Below are 23,834 nucleotides of genomic sequence, written 5' to 3'. Positions count from 1 at the left end.
ATAGGTGATCAATATCTTCCATATGTCTCTAGTCGGTAGACTCGATGCTCGAGCGTGCAATGCGTTGACAGCGACGCTCGAAGCTGCCGGCAATGATGGAAGCGCGCCATGCAGCCATTTGTGCGCATTGCTCACACCGCAATTGAGACGAAACCAGGCCACGCAGGCTGCATCACCATGTCAGCACTACTTTTCGCGCCGTTTCTGTTCACCTATTTTCGACTTGTTTCAAACCCACCAATCAGTAACGACCTACGCTTTTACCGAACCAATCCGATCACTTGACGAACAAGTTGCAGTTTGCTGACTCTACGATTTGAACAGTGGACCTGCAGTCTCCTGCACACCTGAACTTGATCTGCGGAATCTGCGTACGCTCGCACATTGTGTCTTTTGCACTCAAGCTCACAATTGTACCAATCTCGCTGTGCTGGGGCCTCTGCAGAATTATACCTCGTTTTGCAGCTTCTCCATCGCTCACTTTGCAATTTACTGCACTCTGGACATCCGACGACGTCTCCGCTCTGAAGTTCTACAGTCGCCGTCATAATCATGAGTACGAACTTGAGTGTCAACAGTCCGGCAGTTGGAATCGAGGGTGGTCCTAAGCGCTACGCCAAGACGCCGCATTTGTGGGCTCTAGGCGTGGGTGCTGTCATCAGTGGCGATTTCTTCGGCTGGCAAGCAGCTCTGGTCGCTGGTTTCGACGGTCTGCTCATTCTTCTCGCCGTGGTGACGGTGCAGTATGTGCTGCTGTCGTTCTCGATCGCTGAATTATCAGCAACAGTGCCACACGGCGGCGGTCCGTACGTCTTTGCTCTGCATGGAATCGGCAAAACAGCGGCGTTCTTCGCTGGTATTGCCGAATGTTTAAAGGTTGTGGTCACTACGGGTGTAGCTGCAACTGGTATTGGCTCATATTTTGCCGAAATTGTCGGCGTGAGCTCAGATTTTGGTCCGATCTGGTGGATCATTTGCTACGTCGTCTTCGTAACACTCAATGTCATGGGCGTGGAAATGACGTTCCGAGTACAGGCTGCTGCTACCGTCATGTCGGTGATTGTACTGCTGGTGTTCTACATCGGCGCTGCTACCAAGATCTCGTACCAGGATTGGGTAGTGGACCGTGACTGGAACTACAAGGGGTGGGACGGCGTCCTTCAGGGCGCTTCATTCACACTGTGGTTCTACCTGGGCATTGAGGAGCTACCGCTTGCCATTGACGAGACCATCGAGCCTACCAAGAACATGCCTCGGGGCCTTATGACGTCCATCATCACTCTGATCGTGATCTCGTTCTGTACTGTTGTATTCAACTCGATGATCAGCCCTGGTGCAGATGAGATCTATGTAAACTCGTCACCTCTCCTCGCCGGCTACCAGACTGTGTTTGGTGACAACAGTACTACTTCGGGTTTCACGTGGATTTTGATCGTGGGGTTAATCTCGAGCTTCCACTCGTTCGTCTTCTGTATGGGCAAGCTCCTCTATGCTATCGCCTGCGATGGTTATCTACCGCACATATTGACTAAGCTGCATCCATCGCGTGGAACTACCTATGTGTCGTTGATTGTGGGAAGTCTTATTGCGCTTGTTCTGGTCATTGTGTTGCACTTTGCCATCGGTGACACACGTCTTGGGTCTGTATTGATCAATTTGGCTCTTATCGGCGCTATCGTCTCCTACATTTTCCAACTCACAGCCTTTATCATGCTGCGTATTCGAGAACCAGAGCGCCCACGTCCATACAAAAGTCCGTTTGGTGTTCCCGGTGCCGTGCTGTGTATCATCCTGTGCATCTTCTCGCTCGTGTCCATCATTTACAGCGGTACGTCCAGTTACGTTTTCCTGGCCTCGGTGCTCGTTGCCATCGGCTATTTCGCTATTGGCGCAGTCTATTTCGTATATCGAGTGAAGCCGCGGCTGGAGGTTGGCTATGGCCCGCTCTCGGCCAAGGAGTTCCGTGAGAATCTCATGAGCTCGTGTGTGTCCACCAAGGTGTAAGCAGAAGTTTTTTTGTTTTGATTTCTGTATCTTTTTTGGTAGTCGAGCTGAAAAATTAAGTTGAAGTTGTTACGACCACCAAAATTCAATAATCTTGAATCGAGAGAGGGTAAACTGCACGCTTGGAGGTGATTCTCACCTTCTGAACTAAGACCAGATATACAACTTCATCGTCTTTTGAAGATGTCGTGGTCTAGAGCACTGCGTTGCAATTCGGCACAGCACCGTACACGTACTAAGATCTTTACATAACAAGGTACTTGTATCAAACCAACTCCATCTCCAGCATTCTAAAACTCGCAGCATCGTCATGGCAATTAGTGCGTAGTCGCATGATAACAGTCCTCGCCTTTCACGTAGTTTACCCATTTCTTCACTTAAACTACAGTAGCTAATGGCAGCTGAGGTTAGTCTCCGCATGGATATTGATCCTCAAACCTTGGAGGAAGCACTACTCAGCAAGTTTTCCCGCATCTTCGGCGTGGAGGCAGCAAGACGTGGCTGAACGCGCATGAGGAAATACACTGCACCGACACCAAAGTACAGAATTGCAACAATAATCGACGCTAGAAACTCATTGCTAGACGTCCCGCTGTAGATAATTGATACCATACCTGCCACGCACAACGCCAACGATACGACAGCGCCAGTGACACCAAAGGGACTGCGATACGGTCGAACTCGATCCGGTTCGTTAATGCGCAGACGGATGAACGACGTCAGCTGGAAGCAGTAGGAAGTGACGGCACCGATTAGCGCCAGGTTGATCAAAACGGATCCGAGACGTGTGTCACCGATGATAAAATGCAGCACAAGAACCACCATAAATCCAATAGAGCTACCAGCAATCAGTGACGCATACATCGTGCCTCGCGTAGGATGGAGCGTAGTCAACACGTGCGGCAAGTATCCGTCTCGAGCAATAGCGTACAGCAGTTGGCCCATACAGAACACGAACGAGTGGAAACTCGCTATCAGACCAAGAATGAGCATCCACGAGAAGCCCGATGTAGTGCTGTTATCACCAAATACACTCTGGTAGCCAGTGAGAAGCGGAGACGAACTGTTGTACATCTCCTCGGCACCAGGGGAGATCATCGAGTTGAAAATTACGGTACAGAATGCCAGGCACACGAGCGTGGAGATAGATGTCACTAATCCGATCGGCATGTTGCGTTCCGGGTTGACAGTTACTTCAACAGCAAGAGGAAGTTCCTCGATACCCAAGTAGAACCAGAGAGCGAATGAATAGCCTTTAACAGCGCCATCCCAGCCTCCAGGGTACTGCCAGTCGACGTTTGAGACCCACTCAGTGTACGACACTTTGGTCGCAGCACCGATGTAGAATACTAGTAGAATTAATACCGACACGACCGTCGTGAAGGCCTGGACACGGAACGTCATCTCGATACCGACGATGTTGAGCGACACGAAGCTTACGTAGAAAACGAACCACCAGATCGGACCGTAGTCCGAGCTCAGACTCAGTAGCTGATTCATGTACGAGCTGATACCCGTGACGACTACAGCGCAAGTGATGACGACCTTGAGGCTCTCGGCCAGACCGGCGAAGAAGGCGGCGCGTGGACCGATGGCGTGCAATGCGAAGATGTAAGGGCCACCTCCTGACGGTACCGTGGTGGACAACTCGGCGATGGAGAAGGCTAGTAGAACGTAGAGCACCGTGACGAGGGCCAGGATGATGAGCAGTCCGTCAAAACCCGCCACGAGGCCCGACTGCCAGCCGAAGAAGTCGCCGCTGACGACGGCACCCACGCCCAGCGCCCAGAGGTGAGGCGCCTTGGCGTAGCGCGCGGAGTCCGACGGCATGAACTGGTGTGGCAATGACAGTTCGAGGTGGAAACTTGTAACAATGCTTTTGCTTTGCGGTGCCAAAAGCGTTGGAGCAACATAAGGAATGTGTATGTTGCTCAGGGCAATCGAACTGTTGATGATGATCCTTCGCAATTCGGAGCGGTTTTCCCTTGCGATCGATATTTGCTCGGACAACACAGGAAGACGAAGCTGTTCCTCTCCGTGCTGACCGCAGTGATGTCCCTTCAATTCGTAGATACGCCATACATGGCACAGTACGTCGAAGGCAGATCCAGCTGCTGCGCTCAGGTCACGCCCAGAGCAGACAGCTACATGTACATGTAGAAGAATCCTAATGTGCACCACTGCAGGATCCTCACTGCCAACCTATTTGGAATGGATTTGTCGAATTCGTATTCGTGTACCAGCTGAGGAAATAACTGGATCCAAATGTTTGCCGACGAGCCAAGCTCGGTGTCCGTCTTGAAAACATGTCAACACGCCTGTCTTTCTCGCCCGGAAAGGCGAGAATGGCTTCGCTTTGTGATCGCCCCCGAAGAATATCCAGACGAACAGCATTGCTGTTGCTGTCACACAACATGAATCGATCGAGGTCCCGCTCCCGGCGGATTGCCTCCGTCCAATCGAGATGAACCCAAATGAGCGGCGCAATGCAGTATGCGACAACAGCGCGTAGTATGCTGGTCCAGATGACAACATAGCGCGCTTCTTGACAGTGTAGTCTTATCCGGTTGCGCCGCCCCCCCCCTCAATCAAGCGGCTGGTGGTGCAAATTAGGGCTGCACTGCGATCCAGTCGCGATATTATTATTCATCATATCTAGATATATTTATTATCAAAGGCTATTATTTGTTTGGTCATTCGATTTACTTAGTTGAATGGACGTAGGTATCATTTGATTAAGGCTATAGATTTACATGGCGCAACTCGATTTTGCATTTACTATTAAAATCCTTTTTCATCCAATCAGCGTGCGCACGAAGCTGGCTTTTTTCCGTCTCCCCCTGACGCCAAAACGAGCTTCCACATACAAATCGGCAGCCCGACGTTCGCAATAATGGGCGAGGTGATCCGTGTGCTGCTGCTCAATCCGCTGACGAGCGTCACGTCGCTCGTGTGTCTGCAGCGCCCACTCGAATGGGAAGGTGTGCTGAGCGACTTCTACCAGGTCATCACCAACTCGGACGATGACCCGGCACCCAGCATCCTAGCCAAGTGCAAAGTGCTGCTACACCCTACCAAGTCCAAGAACGAGAAAGGCGTCGTGGTAAGATGCAGCACTATCGCAGCTAGCCTTTTACTTTAAATGTATTCTAACCACGTTTATATGCTGCTATGCGCTACAGATCCGGAAGAACGCGCTGGATCGGTCCATTCGGGACGGAGATCTGCTGTCACTCGAGGGTTTCCAGCTCGATGAGGCCACAGGACCCCCACCCGAGCTGTTGGACATTATGGACACGTTGGACTTTGATGTTCCCGTCGACTTTGGCGCTGGATTAGCCCCATCGGACAACTTAAACTCGACTGGAGATGCAGTGGCCAAGGTGACGCCTGAACCCATGATTAAGCCCATGATTAAGCCTGTAGGACAGATGCAGCCTCCTGCTGGAGCTTCTCGCGGAAATTCACGCAAAACGAAGCGCGGACGAAGTTTATCCTCCAAGTTCTGGCTTGTTAATAAGCTTGCTGCCAGCGGCAAGATCAGTAAGGAGCAGAAGGACTCGCTCAAGATGCTACTCATTGCTTCAGACGACTCGGCGCTGCACAAGGCTTTCGAACACTATGAGGAGACTGGAGATCTCGATACGCTGCTGAACTTGCAGGCAAACTCGAAAAAATCATTTGCCGGCTTGCCTCCGCTCTCCACGGAAGCCTTCGACTTTCAGCTCACACAGAACATCGAGAACGAGCTGGACTTGCTGTCCATGCGAAGCTTCAATGTTGGCGGTGGTGCTGGGGCTGCAAACTCTCCAGTAAACCAGGCAGTTACTCCTGCTACCGTGCCGCCGGTGAACAATGGAAGCAACAGCAGCGCTGCTGATAGCAATGAGCCGATCCCGTTCTCAAGCTCGAACGGAGACCTCTTGGACCCGTTAGACGTGCTGTTAGAACCCTCACTGGACTCGCTGCCTATGCCTATTGGCCATGGCGATGATCAGAACTTGCCGTCAGCACTACCTGGTGACCTACACGGCATGGAGGAATGGCTTAAGGATTAGATTAAGGTGTGAAGTGGTGTCTGTAGTCAAATAAGCAAGCAGAAGGTCGAAAGTAGGCAAACAGAGTGATGAAAAGGGAAGCAAACAGGGCCACGTGAGCTACCGGACAAAACTGAAGTGCTATCGATAGGGAGTGGAGTGAGTAAAAGAGTGAGTGGAATTCTTGTGCAGCTTCCCAAGACATTTATCAAGTCTGCAAAAGCCTCCCAGCAGACAAAATGGCCGCTCTACCAGCCTGGAACTTCCTTCTTTTCCCACACGTCCGTAATGTGCGGGCCATTGGACGCGTCGAGCGGCGTGTCCTTGAGGAAGTCCTGGCGCTTTTCTTCGTCCATCATACTCGCCCGGTAGCACAGATACATGTTCTTCCACGTGAACTTGCACTCGTCCACTTGGCCGTATCGGTAAAAATGCTCCATTTGGTTGCCAGGTGCTGGTTATCGAACAATGAACAGCACCGTTAGTCAATGCCATTCTCCTCCACACAACTCAAAAGGTGCAGCACGTTTGTTGAGATGGAGACAATTACGTACTGACGCAGTAAAACGACCGGTCTAGGAACCACCGACACGCCATCTTCTTATCAGTCTCGCCACTCTCTTGTTTCCTGAGCTTCTCTTCGTGCAGGTATCGAGCCGTACGCTCCGAATTCGACGCCTGCGAGTCCATGTCTGTTCCACTGTAGCAGACAATACTTATGACCAAATATGCATATCAAAAAAGGCAAAACATGACATAATATGTATGATCGTGATATATTATGTTTGACACTTCGATAACAAGCTATTATTTAGGAACGAAAAGTTGCCGTTCGATAATCAGGTTGAAGCAGGTCACGAGCGCGGCGCGACGTTCCATCCTTTGAGCCTTAGTTCATGAAGCTGCTCTTGTAGAATCTTGGTGAGCTCGATAGTTCCTTCTAATACGCTGCGAAGTTCTTCTTGCACTTGGGAGCGGTCGGCGGGCTTGATCTTGGCTGCTCGTAAGCGAGTTCCATCGATATCTGACTGTGGCTCGCGTGAGGCGCTGGATGGTCGAACACTTAAGCGAGCTACTCGCGGAGCGATGCTGCCGCGCGTCAATGAGCTCTTAGTACGAGATGATGAACTCCTTGACAGCTTGTTTATCGTATTGTTGCTGGAGGGTGAGGAAAACTGTTGCATTGTTTGGCCTAACGGGACGGATGCAAGCTGCTCGAACTCGCGGAGTGAAGCAAGAAAAAGACTAGTTAAAGGAAACATTAAGAGCATATAAAATACCGCAAGCATGATATCACGCAGTTGAAAACACAAGGGGCATGGTGGGGAAAGGATATGAAAAATCTCGACAGAGATAACACGATCGCCAGCCACAGCATCGAGGACTTTGACCATGTGAATACCATCTCGGTCCTGGAACAAGACAAATCATAGCAAGCAAAGAGTAAGAAGTGTATCTTGTAGACTCTGTTTCTCGTTCGGGGTCCACGTACAGGAGCTGGGCCGAACGACTTGGAGCTCCCGATAGCAGTCATCATCTTGTTTGCCTGCTCGATCTTGACGGAAATTTTCTTCTTGAATTCGTTCTCCTCGCGAAAAAGCTCTCGCTGTGATCATAGCGCCACATCGGAATAAGCTGGAAAAGAAGTAGATACGACTAAGATGATACAACTCACTGCAAACTCTCGATCTCGCGCCTTCTTCTTCTCGGAAGCGGCCCGTAGGTACCCGATTGAGATGGACGCAGCAGATCGTCGGTGCTTTTCGTCGTTGTCATGGGCATTACGGGTAGTCGAAGCCGACTTCGGCCTCCCTGTGGGTGCCGATGACGGCCGAAACTTGGTATTTGACCTGAACTTAGCACCTAACACATGGCAGAGCGTTGACCTCTCCGCTGGTCTTGGCAAGAGTGAAACCAAATACATCTTACCAGATGAAGGTGGCTTTCCAGACCAGTGCCGACGTTGATACTGAGATTGCACACGTACTTGCTGCTGCAGCTGGTGCTCTCGCTCCGCTGCAGCACCAAATTCGCCATCGTCATCTTCTCCATCATCGTCTTCAACGAACTCTTCCTCCTCTTCATCGCCCATGTTATTGTGGCTGTACGAGATTATCTCTGGTCGAGCAGTATGCACCCTCGTAGGTTTGGCACTCACTGGCCGAGGTCGAGGAGGCCGGGCACTTGCAGCTGACCAAGAAGATGACTCTAGCATCGTCGTACACGGCAACCTATGCTTCCCTCCTGCTAAAGATGAACACCAAAGTGACTCTTCACCTCGGAACTGTCACCTATAAACACCAACACATACCCACAGAACACAGTGAGAACACAGGTCTTCATTAAAGCTTCGGTTCTTCTCATTTTTCTTTTGTTTTCATTCTTCGTTCTCCTCTGTAAGTAAAAAGGTCGCAACGATGCAAGAGTACTATCTCGCACAGTCTTTTTCCTTCTTTCTTTACCTTCGGGACCTTAATAGCAACGTGATTCCTGCGCGTTCATCGTCCGACTTCTATCTGCAGACGCGCCCCGATCAGTAGCTGCCTCCTTTTTCTGAAGGTTCGCAGAGCTGGTCACTGTTTACCACCGAGTGAGATCGGCACGCTCCTGGGCGAGCTTCTCGGCCTCCACGACCTTGTCGGACACGTAGAAGTCGAGCGGGCGCTGGATAGCCTGGATCTCGTCCGGCAGGTAGCTGCGCTTAAGCGAGCAGTCGGTGGCACGAGCGATGCGCTTGGTACGGGCCTGGTAGTCCTCGCCCTTAATCCAGTGCAGCGCCGTCTGCACGGCGGCCGTGTCCACGAGCGCGTCGTCATACTTGAGGCCGTACATGCCCAGCGACTTGCTGATAGACTTCTGGTACAGACCCGCGACCTTGGAGATGAGGCTCATAGTTACGCGACGAGTTAAATTCTGGCGATGTTGGAGACTGCGTTTCTTGGGGGAGGACGCACCACCGCACAAGCGTCCACACAGGCTACACACGAGTTAGTGTTCTACACACAATTATCATCTTGACTAACGCCACAGCAATGATATCCAGACTGTACCGATTTTGTCACCGTATACTTCAACATTGACTCTTCGCTACATTCACTCTCTCTCACCATGGACGAGTTGCCCGCACCAAGTGGCGCGTCCGCTCCCGGTATTCCTCGCCCTCGTACACACGGCGCTCGACGACGTCCACCCACGCCTTCTCCACTTACTTGTGGCGGTAAGAGACATAACGATGCTGCCTTCCCTGCCTTATCTGTCCCCATCTCGACGCCCAGGCGACCTTTTACTGCCCAAACGGCTACATCAATGCAAACGGCGCTGTTTAGAGACAGCAGCAGCAGTGAACAACACGCTTTTGGCAGAACAGAAGACCGCCGTGTTCTGGATGAGCGACTACACGCCTCAGGACTCAAGCGGAGTGTAGTCCAGGCCCAGTTGTTCCCAGATGTACCAGGCCAAAATTCGTCGGAAGGTTTAAAGCCGAGAAAGAGACTTGAGGTCGCTTGCCATAGTAATAATCAGAGCGGGGAGGAGAGTGACTTAAGATACAAGCCGCTGGTGCCATCTCTGAACATTAATCCGACCGGAACGGTGTTGATTCCGTCCCGGCCAAAGTCGTCGTCGGCGTCGGCGTCGAAAGCTCAGAGACTCAGATTGTTAATGTCAGCAGGGGCAAATACTACTAGGGAGATTCGTAAAATAGAGCGGACGAAACTGGAGAGAGAGCCGATGAGCGCGAGAGATCGATATTATGTTGAGCAACGATCGACCACAGCGCCAGGAGGGATGAGGCGCAAGCACCGACTGAGACCACCAGTCATGACTGGGGGTAATGTTAGTAATGATGGAATCGTGAAGGCGATGGAAAACAAGGTTGAGATACCCAAGGCTCAAGATAGAGGTGAGAGCAAACAGAGACGTCATAATTTCTTAAGTGAAGAGACTCCGCGGCGAGGCGATTTATTGGCACGTCGTGATGAAGTCAGGACACTCACGGAAAAGTTGGTAGAAGGACTTACTCAAGGGAGCAACTCTTCTGGCGCTGATACAGGAGTGCCATCATGGACACCGGGTGGAGCAGTTCCACGCGACTCGTTCTTTTATTTGAGACGGGTTGATTCGAACCCGTACAATTTGGAGATGGCGAGTCACTCTAAGATCGATCCAAAGGACTACTATACTGTAAGTCGACTAGGGATCACGCATTTTGCGTCGGAAGGCGTCGAGTTCCAATCTCTACAGAAATTTGAGCGTGAGAACTATATCTATTCTCTTCTTGTGAAGGTAGGATGATCATCAACCGACGTGTCTGCGTTAAATTTGTTCATGTTGACTCTAACGCAAGTTTGTTCTGATGATCGCACAGCTTCCGTTTTTCAAGAAGTATCGTATTTGGAAAAGATTTACGATCTGGAAGCAAGTTGTGTGCGCCAGGAAGCGAGTAGATGCGTGCATGTCGCTCAACAACAGCTTGTTCATTTTGCTTCCGCATCTCCACGAAGCGCTACTCCAGTTGCGTCACGCATGTCTTGATCTTCAACAAGCTCGATTATTTGATTTTGAGCATCCGACGGGACCCGGGGAGCCAGCAGGATGGGATACTGATTCTATCAATACTCAGCAACAGAAGACATACACGTTGGCGGAGTTTTTGCAGCGGTTGAAAGCCCAGAAGACTCGAGTTGAACGGCTTGTGGATCACTTTATCTCGGATGCCGAAATGACAGCAAAACACGCGTGTGAAAAATATCTCTACTCATTCCTTCAACATACTGGTTTCAACGACGTTAAGCCATGTAGTACTGACAGACCACGGTCGTCAGTTGCTGCAGCTCAGCGAAAAGTGAGCACGAGTGCTCTAGGCGTTGCTAGTCAACAGAAGCCGATGACATACACCGAACGCGCAACAATGAAAACGCAGTGCCGCCGCATCACCAAGTTTCTTCGGGTGGTAGAGTTTTTGATCTCAGACGCAATGCTTCGGATGGCTATTTCGTCCACCGTGCATCTACGAAATGCACTGGCAACTTACATCCGTGATTTAAATGATGATGAAGATTCTGGAGATGAATGCCCAAGATGCGAAGAGATCAAACGTAGCGCAACCTTCCCGACGATATCTCGATCAACGACTCAGCCCCTTTTGCGTGTCGAGGTGGTGCTCCACGGTACCTCAACGTCTCTTAGAACAAGTACAATATCTGGAGGAACCTATTCTCATGACGTACCAGTCAGACTCGATGATCCAATGAAGATTCTCGAGTTTATCCCTAGCAAGGAAACACTTCGGTCACAGCTTGAAACAATGGTGTTCAATGGCCTGTCAGCTATAACGAATCGAGACAGACTGATACGCAACTCAATGTTCAAAGTTTACGTGGAGGCAAGTATGGAGGATACTATCCAAGGCGGGGACGGTGATAGTGATGGCGGCGAATTATCTAGTGAAGGGAATCTGGACATTTTGATCATGGAAGACAGCATTTTCGCGGAGACTCTACAGAGCGTCACTACAATCGTTTTGGATGCGTACAATCATGCTGAGGAGAACTGTGAGAACCTCGTTGTCTACCTGGAAAGGTACCTAGAAAACGGTAGTTTCTGCAAGCTAGTATCGGACCCATCGCGCTACCTGAACACGGATGTGCATGACTTTCGAGGGTTCCTCGACAAATTTTTGCAAGAAGCCCAGGACGTTGATTTTGTTGCCGACAACTCGCCATGCGGACTGTTAATGCTGGATCGTATGAAGCTCAATGGGTATCTCAAGCCTTCGCCACGTAAGTGTCTGGATGTTCTATATAAGCTAATCCCGATAGTACTCCGCCAGCTCAATGACGACCTAACAAACGAGTATACTGTCGCAAATGACCGAATCAGCACGATCCCGACAACTGTTGAAGCATTTTCAGAATCATTAGCACTGTTGCGCGAGCTGCAGATTGGTCAAGACGCCATGGAGGAAAAATATAACGGCGTTCGGAGCTTGTATCGCTTGCTGGAAGAGTATCGGGTGAAGATGACAGACACGGACCAAATGAATGCGTTTGTTCTCACTCAAAAGAGATCCCAGTTGAAAGCGTCCATAGATCTTTTCGAGAGCAATCGTGACCAGTACGTAGCAAAGTTCAGTGTTGAACTTGAGGCTCGCCTACCAAATCTCGTGTCGAATCTAACTAGTGTCGCCAACGCGCTCTCAGATCCGATTTTATTCGACCTGAAGTCCGATATCAACGAGACGATTATTTACCTCACGCAAATTGAAGACAATGTTTTACAACTCGAGGCGGGTGTGAAGCTGCACCATGATTACGAGAAAATACTTGGTCTACCCATGACAACTGCATTTGATGAGATGGATGATCTTAAAGTGGATTTGGCTTTGAAAAACGATTTGTGGAAAGCTTTTCGTGATTGGAGCGTCGCTGTCTCCTTATGGGAGAAGCAACAGTTCCCGGACGAAATTGATTTTGGCTCGATTTCAGAACATACTGAGCGCCTTTACGTTCAAATTACGAAATGGGAACAAAAGTTATCGGAGGGTATGGGTCCATTGTGTACATATCTGAAGTCAAGTGTGGATGAATATCGAGCAACGTTGCCGATTTTGATGGATTTGCGATGCCAAAGCTTTGAAGATCGCCATTTTGTCCAGCTTCGTGAGCTCCTTGGGATCAACATCCGGCATTTAGGTTTAAGCCCTGGCGCTCCTAACTCATCGGTTCTCACGCTGGGGGAGCTCGTGAAGATGCACTTAGCACCTTTTGGTCCTCAAGTTAATCGAATTGCGTCAGACGCAACACAGGAACGGCAACTGAAGGATATGCTCACAAAAATCGTTGTGCTTTGGGATCGCTTAGAGTTCGACGTCAAACAGTACAAAAAATCCAAGGACTATTACATCCTCGACGCGATTGAGAGCTTCTACACGATGCTGGAAGAGTCTTTGGTTAATATGACCGCGGTACTCAACTCAAAGTTCGTTGCCCCCATCAAAGAAACGGCGGTTATGTGGCATAAACGGCTGCTTCTGTTCCAAGAAACTTTTGATGCTTGGATCGAATGTCAGCGAAAGTGGATGCATCTAGAAACGATTTTTTCGGCACCAGACATTCAAAAGCAGCTTCCAAACGAAGGCGCTACGTTTATCGGGATCAATCAGTTTTGGAAGGAGTTGATGAGGAAAACACGGGACCAGCGAGGTTGCTTGAAAATAACGGGGGCTATCCTGATCGGCGCGTCTAGTGGTTCTAAGACGTACAAGGACGGTAGCAGCAGCAGTGGTGGAGGCAGTGGTGGTGTCGGACAGGCTCTGCTTGATATCCTCACCAAGCACAACGCATCACTCGAACGGATTGAAAAATCGTTGGAAGACTACCTCGAAATGAAACGAAGATCATTCCCGCGGTTCTACTTCATTTCGAACGACGAGTTATTAGAAATACTAGCGCATGCCAAGGAACCGCAAATCGTTCAACGTCACTTGCCAAAGTGCTTTGATGCATTAGCAAAGCTGGATATCAGCGATGACTCAGCGCATGGCAGCAGTGCGGTGTCTAGCGCTCAGGATATAGTTGCAATGATCAGTCCCGAAGGTGAACGTGTAGCTTTTGGACGAATTATCAAAGCTCGTGGAAACGTTGAGGATTGGCTGAATGCTGTTCTCGTCAATATGAAGGTGACACTGCACAAGCATGTGAAAAGCTGTTTGGCAGACTACCAGCATTCGTCAAGAGAAACATGGCTGTTTCGTCACCCTGCACAGGCCGTTGCAGTAGTATCGTACATCATATGGGCGAGAGAATGCGAGTTCTGCTTTCGGTCGCGATCTCAGAACCCTGTCCAGGAGTTGTCTCTTTGGCACCAAACTATTTGCACACAGTTGGGCAACCTCACCCGCCTAGTGCGAACGAACCTAACGTCGGTTCAAAGGAGAGTTGTGGTGTCACTAGTGACGACTGATGTTCACTTTCGCGACATTGTGGAATCTTTAGTGGTCAAGAATGTCACGGACGCAAACGATTTCTTATGGCAGCAGCAACTCCGATACCAGTGGTATGCAGATCGTGACGAATGTGAGATTTATCAAGCCAACTGCAGAATCAAATATGGTTACGAGTACATGGGCGCATGCAGTCGACTTGTAATCACCCCGTTAACTGATCGTTGCTGGATGACAATCACTGGGGCGCTCGAGCTGCGCTACGGCGCCGCTCCCTCTGGTCCTGCTGGAACTGGAAAAACTGAAACATCGAAAGATCTCGCTAAAGCTCTTGGAATTTTGTGCATTGTGATTAACTGTAGCAACCAAATGAGCTACTCGATGATGGGGAGCATTTTCAATGGTGTGACTCAAGCGGGAGCCTGGGTATGCTTGGATGAATTCAACCGCATTGACATCGAAGTGTTGTCTGTTGTGGGACAACAAATGTCGATTTTAAGGAGCGCGCGACTGATGAATTCCACCGAAGTGCTGCTCGATGGAAAATGCGTTCCTTTGCGTGACCACCATGTCATCATTACTATGAATCCCGGCTATATTGGTCGTACTGAGTTACCTGACAACTTGAAAGTATCGTTTCGACCAGTTGCCATGATGGTGCCGGACTATGCTTTGATTGCTGAAATCTTGCTGTTTGCCGAGGGGTTCTTGCTTGCGAAACCACTCTCACGAAAAGTGACTAAACTGTACAAACTTTGCAGTGAACAACTCTCTCAGCAAGCTCACTACGATTTTGGTATGAGAGCTGTGAGAGCCGTCCTAACCCTGGCAGGTACTCTGAAGCGTTCATCTACGATTATTGCGGCTTCGGGATCTTTTTCGATGAACGTAACAGACCCAGCTGTGACAAGCTCAAACGATGAGAATGTCATCCTCATTAAGGCAATGGTTGGTGCAAACACGCCGAAGCTCACAGACGCCGACAATCGACTGTTTCAAGGAATTATTAGAGATTTGTTCCCCGACACCCTTTCGTCTATAGGCGCCGTGGAATGCAACGCGCTCATCGAAGGTGTTGGGGTATTTCCTCCACCGTCTGGACACGGTGGTTCCAACTGGATGATCGCTTTGGAGGAAGAGATCAACGAGCAGCTTCGACAAGCTGGCCTACAGGGGGCCCGGCAATGGACCAAGAAGTTGTTACAGTTATTTGCAACACTAGACGTTCGCGTCGGCGTTGTTCAGACTGGATCGACTGGGAGTGGGAAAAGTACGGCTTTGAACATTTTGAGTGCAGCGGTGAGTGCGTTACGGGAGCGAATCGCGCACCCGGACGTGCGTTTTCAACGAGTCGTGTCATTTACATTAAACCCGAAGTCCATTTCAATAGTTGAGTTGTATGGCTTTTTCCACCCTATTACGCGCGAGTGGACAGACGGACTAGCATCCCAGTTGCTTCGGACTTGTATAATGGAGAAGAATGAGGCGATATTGGTGCGCCAGTCGGCTAATCAAACGGTTGGTGTCGGTAGTGATCCGTTGACGTGGAACTTGGCGTTCTACTGGATTAATTTTGATGGTCCGATTGATGCACACTGGATCGAAAGCATGAATACTGTATTAGACGACAACATGACGCTCTGTCTGGCAAACGGCGAGCGTATTAAACTTCTACCGAAGATTCAGCTTCTCTTTGAAGTTGCAGATACAAGTGCAGCGTCGCCTGCAACTATCAGTCGACTTGGTGTGGTTTACTATCATCCGGATTGCCTCGGCTGGAAACCATTTGTCGAGACGTGGGTGTCTAGGCTCTCTACGCAAGGGTTTGATCCAACGCCTCAAGCGTCTCCACCTCCAGTCTCAACCCCTAGAGAATCTCATCTACAGACACCACTCAGTACTAAGATGAAGACGCGTGTTCTAAAGTATTTTGAGCTGTTTGTGGAATCCGGATTGACCTTTATTCATTCCGTTTCGTTGTCGTCGAATACATCACCGCAAGTCCCTATTTCTACCTGCGACTTGGCGTTTGTCGCCACCATTTGCCATATCTTCCAGGCGCTTCTACTCCATCGAGCACCTCCAGAACTTTTTGCAGTTGCACCAGCCCCAAGAAGCAACTTTGCTGATATATCTTCCCCAGAATCATTACTGTCTCCGGAAGATCAGCAGAACCGATGTTTAGACCTAATCTTCATCTTCAGCTTCGCGTGGGCTATCGGTGGTAACCTGAATCTTGATCAAGTGAAAAACGCTTTTCAAGATTTTCTTGGCAAGTTGATCTCTTCGAACGAGCAGCATCTGAGTCCAGATATCATGGCAATTGACGGAAAAATCCCAACACCTGCAGGGGTATCACAGGCTACTGGAGATGTACAAGACTTTTTCATCGATTTCCAGTATTTAAGCTTCTCACCCTGGTCTAACGCTGGCCTAGAGCAGTCTCTACAACCTAGCGAAATCAAAGCCGGCACTCTTCTTGTTCCAACGATGGATGTTTTAAAGTACCGCAGCTTAGTGGAGCTGATGACGATTAACGCTCGACAACCAATTCTCTTAACTGGCGCGACGGGATCGGGCAAGTCAGCAATTGTGCACAATATTCTGGATCATCACGCGCGGATTGCAGCCGATATCTATCCGTCAAGTTCCGACACAGATTCGCCACTCTCAGTAATTGCACACGGTAAAGTACTTCCACTAATCTTAAATATGTCTGCTCAGACATCAAGTGCTGGCACACAATTAAGCATCGAGAGCAAGTTTTCCAAAAAACGCAGGACATTACTCGGAGCACCCGTGAATAAGCAGCTTGTCGTTATTTTTGTGGATGATGTCAATATACCAGCCACCGAGAAAAACGGTGCTCAACCGGTAGTTGAGCTCTTGAGGCAATATCTGGAGTATGGTGGGCTGTACGACCGTGAACGATTCTTTTGGAAAGATATTAACGATTCCGTGCTCATTGCAGCGGGTGGATTGCCAGGTGGAGGCCGTCAAACACTTTGTCCACGCTTCGTACGGCAGTTTGCTGCAGTATTCTGTCTACCCAGCTGTGATGCGTCTGCTATGAAGGCAATATTCAACTCTATCCTCGCATCGCACATCACCACCTCTGGAAGCAGTGTATTCGCCAAGAATGTCAAGGACACTCTTCTTCAAACTGCAGATGCGACGTGCCAACTGTTTCAACGTGTTGTACAGGGACTACTTCCAACCCCGTCTAAGTGTCACTATACCTTTAACTTGCGTGATGTTACCAAGCTTATGCAAGGTATTGTACTTGGTACTCGTGTATCCGGAGCATTGGTGAGCTCCAGTAAGAAAGGAGGCGTACAGCCGACTTGCAGTCTAACTGCACAAACCGTGGTCAATTTGTGGGCACACGAAGGGATTCGAGTTTTTCGAGATCGTTTAACAGACAGCACTGATAGACGATGGTTTTCTGAGCAATTGGTGGAGGTGGCGAGTAAAGTTTTCGGTGTTTCGTGGACTGTCGATACCATTGGCATTGATAACGCAACTGATCGGCGGAGAACACACAATGCGATTGATAACGGAGACCCACCCAAGCAAGAGCATAGCACTTTGCTATTCTCACCCCGTCGAGTTGAAAACAGAGGGATTGTTACAGGAATCAGCATGAAGTACGACCAAGTCGGTGATCTGAACCGGTTCAAAATGTTCCTCAATGGACAGATTAAAGAATACAACTGTAGCCCGACAGTGCAGGAATCCTGTCGCCAGCCGCTTGAGCTGGTGCTCTTCGAAGATGCAATGATACACACGGCTGCTATCGCGAGGATTTTGATACAACCGCGAGGACACGGGCTGCTGCTTGGGATGGGAGGCTGCGGTAAGCGTTCTCTTGCGAGATTAGCTGTGTTTTTGACGGGATACTACTGCTTCGAAATCGAATTACGCAAGGGCTACGGCTTGGTGGAATTTCGAGAGGATTTAAAGCAGATGATGAAGTTGGCAGTTTTGGGAGACACGGGGGAGGGTCCTTCGACTCGCCAAGGTATAAGCGTTAATGCTGTACCCACAGTATTTTTATTGAACGACTCGCAATTGACCTCGGACGTTTTTCTCGAAGATGTCAACACGATTTTGAATGGAGGGGATATCCCCAAATTGTTCACGACAGAAGAAATGGAACGGATTATCAATGATGTGAGAGCTTTGCTTGAGCGCAGTATCAGTGACGCAAAATCTTCACAAGGAGGTCACAATCAGGGTGATACCAGCTCAAAAGTTGGCGACTTAACTCGAAAAGATTGTGAGGACTACTTTCACATGATGGTGCGGAACTCTCTACATTTCATTCTCTGCATGAACCCCCTTGGAGAAACTTTTCGCGCGCGAGTGCGGCAGTTTCCAGCGCTTATTAACTGCACCACTATCGACTACTTTGATGAATGGCCCAAAAATGCGCTTGAATATGTTGCGGACTTCTACCTTTCTCAAGAAGATACTCAAGCTCAACCACGTAGTGGTCCTGGTACGAGAAGAGCGAGTACTCGTGACTTTTTGAGTTCGTCAATGATCCGGTCGGCTGTAACAGCACTTTGCGTCGAAGCTCATGTATCGGTTACTGCTTCACTACCGACGTTTCTTACGAAGTATCGATGCCGTGTTTACATCACGTCACAACATTATCTTGATCTCATCTCATTATTCCGACGTATACACCGAGAAAAGAAAGCACAGTTGGAAACAAAGTTGCAGCGTTTGATGGCAGGTGTCGTCAAGCTGGAAGAGACCAATTCACTTGTGAGTACACTGCAAGAGGAGCTTCTTGTACTACAACCAGTGCTAGTGAGCAAGACTATGGAAGCAGAGGAACTATTGCATCAAGTGGCGATTGACCAAGCAGAAGCTGAACAAGTCGCTGAGCGTGTAAGATCCGATAAAGCTATGGTCAAGCAACAGCAGCAAGAAGTTGCAGCTTGTCAAGCAGATGCGCAGAATGATCTGGATCAAGCGTTACCTGCTCTTAATGCAGCTGTTGCAGCTTTGGACTCCTTAGACAAAAAAGATATCTCGGAAGTCAAGGGGTTTGTGAAGCCTCCACAAGTTGTACAGGTTGTCATGGAGGCTGTATGTATCATGCTTGGGGAGAAAGCGGACTGGGACACCAGTAAGCGTATATTATCTCGCAGTAGTTTTATGGCTGAGCTCAAAGAGTACGACAAGGACAATATCCAGCCGGCGATTCTCAAAAGAATCCGTAAGTACATTGAGAGTCCGGAGTTTGCAGTGGATGAAGTCAGGAAGGTATCACATGCTGCGATGTCGCTGTGTATGTGGGTGCACGCTATCGATACGTATGCTCGAATTGTAAAAGAAGTGGTTCCAAAGCGTCAGCGTTTGGCCGAGATGAATGCTGTGCTCGAAGTCGCAAATACGAAGCTTGAAGCGAAACAACAAGAGCTGACAAAAGTGCTGGATAAAGTACGAAATCTGAAAGAAAAATGCGATGCTACACTGGCAGAAAAGCAGCGTCTGCTGGATGAATCAGTGCTGACTCAGCTACGATTAAAAAACGCTGAAAAGCTAACCAAAGGTCTTAGCGGTGAGCGTGTACGATGGAAAAGCAGTATTACACTGTTGAAGCAAGAAGGAAGCTCAATTCTGGGAGATTCTTTTCTGGTAGCAGCATCCATGTCGTATCTGGGACCTTTTGACGGCGAATTTCGAGCCCAACTTCTCTCTCAGTGGTCAGGTGCGACTAGGTCGTCAGTGGGTGTGTCACCATCATTTACACTTGCCAATGCGTATGGAGACTCTCGAGAACTTCGCGAATGGCAACTGCTGGGCCTACCAAGTGATAACTTTTCGACCGATAATGGAATTTTCACTTTAAAAAGCAGACAGCGCTGGAGTTTAATGATTGATCCACAACAACAAGCAACGCAATGGATCAAGCGATTAGAGCAATTTAATCACTTGGAAATAGTGAAAGCAGACGATCAAAACTTGATGCAGGCCGTCGAAGATTGCCTCGTTAGTGGAAAACATATACTAATCGAAGATGTGACAGAAGCACTGAATCCGTCGCTGGAGCCTGTAGTTGCAATAAAACCATCTCAAAAATCAGCAGACAACAAAAGAGCAACCAGAAAGTACGTGAAATTGGAGGATCGAGTTGTGGAGACTGATACAGAACGCTTCCGATTGTACCTTGCAACGAAGCTGGCGAACCCGCATTTCGTCCCTGACGTGTATATACGCGTCAACGTTATTAACTTCACCGTAACAAGAGACGGTTTAGAAGAACAGCTACTTAGTGATGTTGTGAAGCGAGAGAGGATGGAGGTTGAGGAGCGGAAACACACACTCTTGGCTAGTATTGCTCGAGATCAAAAGCAATTGCAAGACTTGGAGATTAGAATCCTTAGTCTTCTCTCAGATGCTAAGGGGAATATTTTGGATGACGTTGAACTCATACGAACGCTGGAGACGTCCAAGCAAACATCGAATGTGGTGGCTCAACGACTAGCGGAATCAGAAGCGACGAAACAGGAAGTTCTAGAAATTCGGAACCAGTACCAGGGTGTCGCAGTTCGCGGTGCTATGCTCTTCTTCGTCATTGCGGACTTGGCTGATATCGACCCCATGTATCAGTTCTCGTTGGAATATTTCAATCGTGTATTCATAAAAAGTTTGAACGAGGCGCCTGTGAAAGCATATTTATCCGAGCGATTAGAGAGTCTAAAGCACCACATCACTTTGGCTGTGTACCGGAATATCTGCCGTGGCCTCTTCAAGGCTCACAGGCAGCTATTTGCGCTAGTGGTTTGCTTAAAAATCATGATCGATGCAGATGAACTTGAGCAACGCGATGTTGTACTTTTAGACCGATTGGTAGTGGATATTGACACCACTATAACAACTGACGCTGAATCTACCAACATGAGCGACAGCTGCTTGGTAGAGCCGAAGGATAATGCCATTGGGGATCCTAATCATATCATTGATGCAGTTGATCGTGCTTTTCTTGCGCTTTCTCGAAAGCACCCGCTTTTTAGTGCGCTTTCGGACTCATTCTATCGAGAAAATTCAGCCTGGTCTAATTGGATTGCAAGTGAAAACCCCTATCTTGCTCACCTTCCTGAAGGCTTGGATGAATCTTTGCCTCACTTTACACGTCTAGTGCTCGTGCGGTGGTTGCGTGAAGATGCATTTATGATGGCAGTAAGGTGTTTTATTGACCAAACACTTGGCGCTGAATATCTAGAAGATGCTAGTATGGACGTGGAGATGAAGGATGTCTACAGTGACATTGACAAGTCTACACCTTGCCTGTTCATTTTATCCCCCGGAGCAGACCCCATATCATCGTTAGAACGATATGCTCGCGAGAAAAATATTTGTGAAGACAAATATCACGTTATCTCTCTAGGCCAAGGTCAAGGTCCGATCGTGGAAGCGAAAATAGTGGAGTGCAAGACACAAGGATACTGGTTAATTCTTCAGAATGTACATCTAGCTAAATCATGGCTACCTGAGCTTCAGACACATCTTACCACTATCAACCAAGAGGCACGGAATGGAGAAATTCACGAAGATTTCAGGTTGTTCCTTGCATCCTTTCCGGTGGAATATTTCCCCGTTTCAGTTCTTCAAAACAGCGTGAAAGTGATGACGGAGTCCCCAATGGGTGTGAAAGCAAATTTACAGCGTTCAATGATGCTCCTCAAACAGATGAATGCAGATGGAAACAACTCCCACTTGACTTCAAATGCGTCAATGAAGCTGCGTCTAGCATTCGGTCTCAGTTTCTTCCACGCTGTTGTGCGGGAGCGCTCCAAGTTCGGATCTCTTGGCTGGAATCTTAAGTACGACTTCAGTGATGCTGACTTTGTGAGTGCGGTCACCCTACAACGTCGGCTTCTCGATGCTGTGGCAAATATGCTTGCTACCAAGGCAAGCGCCAGTGACGTCCCTCAGACAGAAACAAGTGATGATGGTATGAGCAATACTCAAGAGCCACGATCGGGAACAACTTTCCTTCAGTTTGATACGGTGCCTTGGGACGCACTGCTCTTCTTAGCTGGCGAGATTTACTATGGTGGCCGTGTTACGGATGAATTTGATCGTAAGTGCTTGATGGCCGTGTTGAGACGATATTGCTCGGAGCCGTGCTTCAAACGTAAGTCGAATAAAACTCATCGAAGCAAGTCGACGATTCGACGGGTGACAAAGGCAAAGAGCGCTTCGACCTTGGAAAACACCATCTTCTCATCCACTGATGATAGCTTTTTCGCTCCAGAATTTCAAACTGAGGACGACATGGTCCGCTTCGTCGACGGGCTGTCTGACATGGATGGACCAAATGTGTTTGGCATGCACCCGAATGCACATATTTCGTACCAAAAAAAACAAAGCAATCACTTTGTAAAACTGGTGATGCAGCTACAAAATAGCGGAGAAGATGTTTCATTTGCGGACAAATTGTCGAACGACTGTACAAGTGATGCAGTGGATGGCAACAAAAGCATGGAACAGGCAGTTGTAGATTTGTCAAAAGCAATTCAAGAGCAACTCCCTTCACCAACGACACTAAACAGCATCGAGAAATGTCTATTAGGTCGAACACGTGAAAATTGGCAGGATCCACTTAGTGTTGTGTTGCAACAAGAGGTGGCGGCGTGCCGCAAATCAGTACGACACGTCGATGCAAGCCTCATCGAATTGCAGCATGCCATTCAAGGCACTGCCGTTATGTCGGCAACCATTGAGCAAACTCTGCATAGTATTGCAGCTCAACAAGTACCCGTGGACTGGATGACCAATGATTCCAATTTGACTCCAACGACGGAGTCGTTGTCGCAATGGGTGAAAAATCTACTCAATCGCTTCGAGTTTTTACGTCGCTGGGTCGAACATGGTCGCATACCAGGAAACATGTTTCCTCTGCCATTTTTTTCTTTCCCACAAGGGCTCTTTACTGCAATTCTCCAGCGATATTCTAGAAGACATGGAATTCCGATACACTTCTTAGATTTCGAGTTTCGGGTGCTCAGTGATTCCAAATCTGCGCTTCTCTCATCTGTTGACGATCCAGCAGTACAACAGAGTCTTGAAAACGAAGTAGCGGGACAAGCGGATGATGGAGTTTATTTGGCGGGTCTTGTACTGGAAGGCGCTAATTGGAACAGCGAATTAGGATGTTTGTGCAGCTCACTCCCCGGTATCATGCGACAGAATATGCCAATTATCCAGGTAGTGGCTCAACGAAATTCTACTCTTGCTACAGCTTCTTCAAATGTGCAGACGAAGGGGCCTAGCCAGAGTGACAATGCTGTCATCAGTTCAACACGAAATAAAGTTGGCGGTGATACGAAGGCTGCCGCACGTTCAACACAACTGCTTAAACGAGGAGATACCTACAAGAGGAGTTCTCGTAGCTTGATTGGTTCGGATGTTGAAGGCACAGAAGATTCTCTCGCTTTCAACACGTACTCGTGTCCAGTGTATCGCACAGCGATGCGTAAAGGTACATTATCGACGACAGGTACTTCGACAAATCTGGTTTTAGCCATGGATCTCCCTTGTCAAGGCGAACCCGACTATTTTGTGCTCAACGGCACAGCGCTTGTGTGCAGCAACACCCTCGAGTAACGTCAGTACCAGCAATGACAAAGCCGAAATATTCTCCCCAATCGGGTACTCCTCGAGTCGGAGTTGCGCGCATTGCCGTACGCGCTTGCTTTCTGGTCTCAGTTCGAGCCGTACTCTGATACTGTTGCCCCTGAGAAGCTGTGACGGGGTCCTGCTCGCCACTACGTTCTCCATCGAAAGCAGACAGTTTTGCATGGATCTCTTTAGATTTGACGCTTTTAACA

At 48.8% G+C, this 23,834-nt stretch overlaps 7 protein-coding genes across 7 annotated transcripts; 3 read left to right on the top strand and 4 right to left on the bottom strand.

Moving 5' to 3' along the window:
• The first annotated feature begins 398 nt into the window (after window positions 1-398).
• PPTG_10379 (hypothetical protein) lies at window positions 399-2,227 on the top strand. The gene has a single exon (XM_008905055.1). The coding sequence runs from the start codon at window positions 553-555 to the stop codon at window positions 2,002-2,004; it is 1,452 nt and encodes a 483-aa protein (XP_008903303.1). The 5' UTR covers window positions 399-552; the 3' UTR covers window positions 2,005-2,227.
• On the bottom strand, window positions 1,483-4,615 carry PPTG_10378 (hypothetical protein). The gene has a single exon (XM_008905054.1). The coding sequence runs from the start codon at window positions 3,832-3,834 to the stop codon at window positions 2,437-2,439; it is 1,398 nt and encodes a 465-aa protein (XP_008903302.1). The 5' UTR covers window positions 3,835-4,615; the 3' UTR covers window positions 1,483-2,436.
• A 201-nt stretch (window positions 4,616-4,816) lies between these two features.
• Window positions 4,817-6,789, top strand: PPTG_10377 (hypothetical protein). The gene is made up of 2 exons (XM_008905053.1): window positions 4,817-5,107; window positions 5,187-6,789. Exons 1-2 carry the CDS (start codon window positions 4,898-4,900, stop codon window positions 6,060-6,062), a joined length of 1,086 nt encoding a protein of 361 aa, XP_008903301.1. The 5' UTR covers window positions 4,817-4,897; the 3' UTR covers window positions 6,063-6,789.
• Window positions 6,138-6,791, bottom strand: PPTG_10376 (hypothetical protein). Its single transcript, XM_008905052.1, has 2 exons — window positions 6,596-6,791; window positions 6,138-6,495 (listed from the first exon to the last, which is right to left on the bottom strand). The coding sequence occupies exons 1-2, from the start codon at window positions 6,729-6,731 to the stop codon at window positions 6,290-6,292; spliced, it is 342 nt and encodes a 113-aa protein (XP_008903300.1). The 5' UTR covers window positions 6,732-6,791; the 3' UTR covers window positions 6,138-6,289.
• A 15-nt stretch (window positions 6,792-6,806) lies between these two features.
• On the bottom strand, window positions 6,807-8,133 carry PPTG_10375 (hypothetical protein; the record flags this gene model as incomplete). The annotated part of the gene is made up of 4 exons (XM_008905051.1): window positions 6,807-7,453; window positions 7,534-7,647; window positions 7,717-7,904; window positions 7,971-8,133. The coding sequence occupies 4 exons, from the start codon at window positions 8,131-8,133 to the stop codon at window positions 6,896-6,898; spliced, it is 1,023 nt and encodes a 340-aa protein (XP_008903299.1). The 3' UTR covers window positions 6,807-6,895.
• A 488-nt stretch (window positions 8,134-8,621) lies between these two features.
• Window positions 8,622-8,933, bottom strand: PPTG_10374 (hypothetical protein; the record flags this gene model as incomplete). Its single annotated transcript, XM_008905050.1, has 1 exon — window positions 8,622-8,933. One exon carries the CDS (start codon window positions 8,931-8,933, stop codon window positions 8,622-8,624), a length of 312 nt encoding a protein of 103 aa, XP_008903298.1.
• Window positions 8,934-9,347: 414 nt separating this feature from the next.
• On the top strand, window positions 9,348-23,610 carry PPTG_10373 (hypothetical protein; the record flags this gene model as incomplete). Its single annotated transcript, XM_008905049.1, has 2 exons — window positions 9,348-10,325; window positions 10,408-23,610. 2 exons carry the CDS (start codon window positions 9,348-9,350, stop codon window positions 23,608-23,610), a joined length of 14,181 nt encoding a protein of 4,726 aa, XP_008903297.1.
• Window positions 23,611-23,834: the final 224 nt, after the last annotated feature.

This window comes from Phytophthora parasitica, assembly GCF_000247585.1.
Source record: "Phytophthora parasitica INRA-310 unplaced genomic scaffold supercont2.19, whole genome shotgun sequence".
Classification (NCBI taxonomy): domain Eukaryota; phylum Oomycota; class Peronosporomycetes; order Peronosporales; family Peronosporaceae; genus Phytophthora; species Phytophthora nicotianae.
This window is presented reverse-complemented; position numbering and strand designations above follow the sequence as displayed.